General features: G+C 40.5%; 1 protein-coding gene across 1 annotated transcript in view; it reads right to left on the bottom strand.

Annotated features, from left to right (window-relative positions):
* Positions 1–437, bottom strand: part of ier3 (immediate early response 3) — a 1,414-nt gene extending 977 nt beyond the window's left edge. Inside the window, exon 1 of the mRNA XM_029718019.1 lies at positions 1–437. This exon is cut by the window's left edge and continues 977 nt beyond it. Coding sequence (XP_029573879.1) covers positions 1–363 — 363 coding nt within the window. The 5' untranslated portion in view covers positions 364–437.
* Positions 438–1,245: the final 808 nt, after the last annotated feature.

Genomic DNA, 1,245 nt, shown 5'->3' with positions numbered 1-1,245 from the left:
ATGCGCATAGGACGCCTCGTCGTGTACCTCGACTGCAAGGCTCTCGGCGCTGATCGGTGTCTCGATGCAAGCATCCTCGGTGTAGATCTGCAGGAACAGTATCAGGCACAGAGCAACGAGCCAGCGCTTGGCAGCGCTCTTCTCGGCTGGTGGAAGGTATTTTCGGACATTGGCTGGGTACTGTACCCGGGTGTTCTTCCTTCGCTGGCGCACTGCTGTATAGCGCTGTGGCTCTTGAGCTGGGATCCGCTCAAATGTGAAGATTTCTGGCTCTTTGCTCCGCGGCATCGCCCTGTAAGCGAACTGTCCTTGATAATGATTTGTCGGAATTGACAATACCAAACTATTTGATCGTGTATACATCTTTCTTGTTTCTCGAGTTCTCTTCTCGTGTAGTTGTAGTTCGTTGAATGATTTTTCTATCCGTGGCGCACAGGTTTATATAGTCTATTCTAGTTTTAACTGCTTTTTAGATACGCCCATACGGATAGAAGCCACACCCAAAGTGTGAGCCACTGCTCTCACATTGCTCAAGGAGAAAAGTACAATTTAAATCGTTTTCTGTATTTTAATATTGTATATACCTATAGTTCGTGTTGTTCTCTCCAAAAACATGCCATGCGTAATTAATTCAAGTCAGCAAATATTATCAATAGCTACATGTAGATGTTTTAGTTTTTTTAGGTCCCATAATTTGTGTTGATAAAGGTTTTTAAATGTATTTATAGTTCATCAAGCAAATGGACAGCGATGGATAGTAACCATGGTCAGAGCAATATAATAGACGAATGGTAATGACAATAACAGACTAATAGCAACAACAACAACAACAATAATAATAATAACATTAATAATAATACAATTACTATTGAATGACCTGTAAAATATGTAATTAAAACCACACACAACTTTGTTTAATAATGGAGAATTTAGGTATGATGTGTTTACATCCCCCACGCACTAATTCATAGAATCACCTTCCTATATGGCATCCCCTTTAAGGTTCTATCCCCCACGCACTAATTCATAGAATCACCTTCCTATATGGCATCCCCTTTAAGGTTCTATATAGAATAGTGAATGAAATGTGCTTTAATTAATAAGGTAAGAAAATGGGGACTTGGACACAGTGCAACTCAGTATTGGCAAGTCAACTGAAGTAGACAGCTAATCTGCCCTGCTGCTCTAATACATTCCCGTGTCTCTCTTTCAGAACACAATGTGGATGATAGTGGGGTTTTGACT

Source organism: Salmo trutta, chromosome 27 (genome assembly GCF_901001165.1).
Source record: "Salmo trutta chromosome 27, fSalTru1.1, whole genome shotgun sequence".
NCBI classification, from domain to species: Eukaryota; Metazoa; Chordata; class Actinopteri; order Salmoniformes; family Salmonidae; genus Salmo; species Salmo trutta.
Note: the sequence above shows the minus strand (reverse complement) of the source record. Positions and strands in the feature narration are given on the sequence as shown.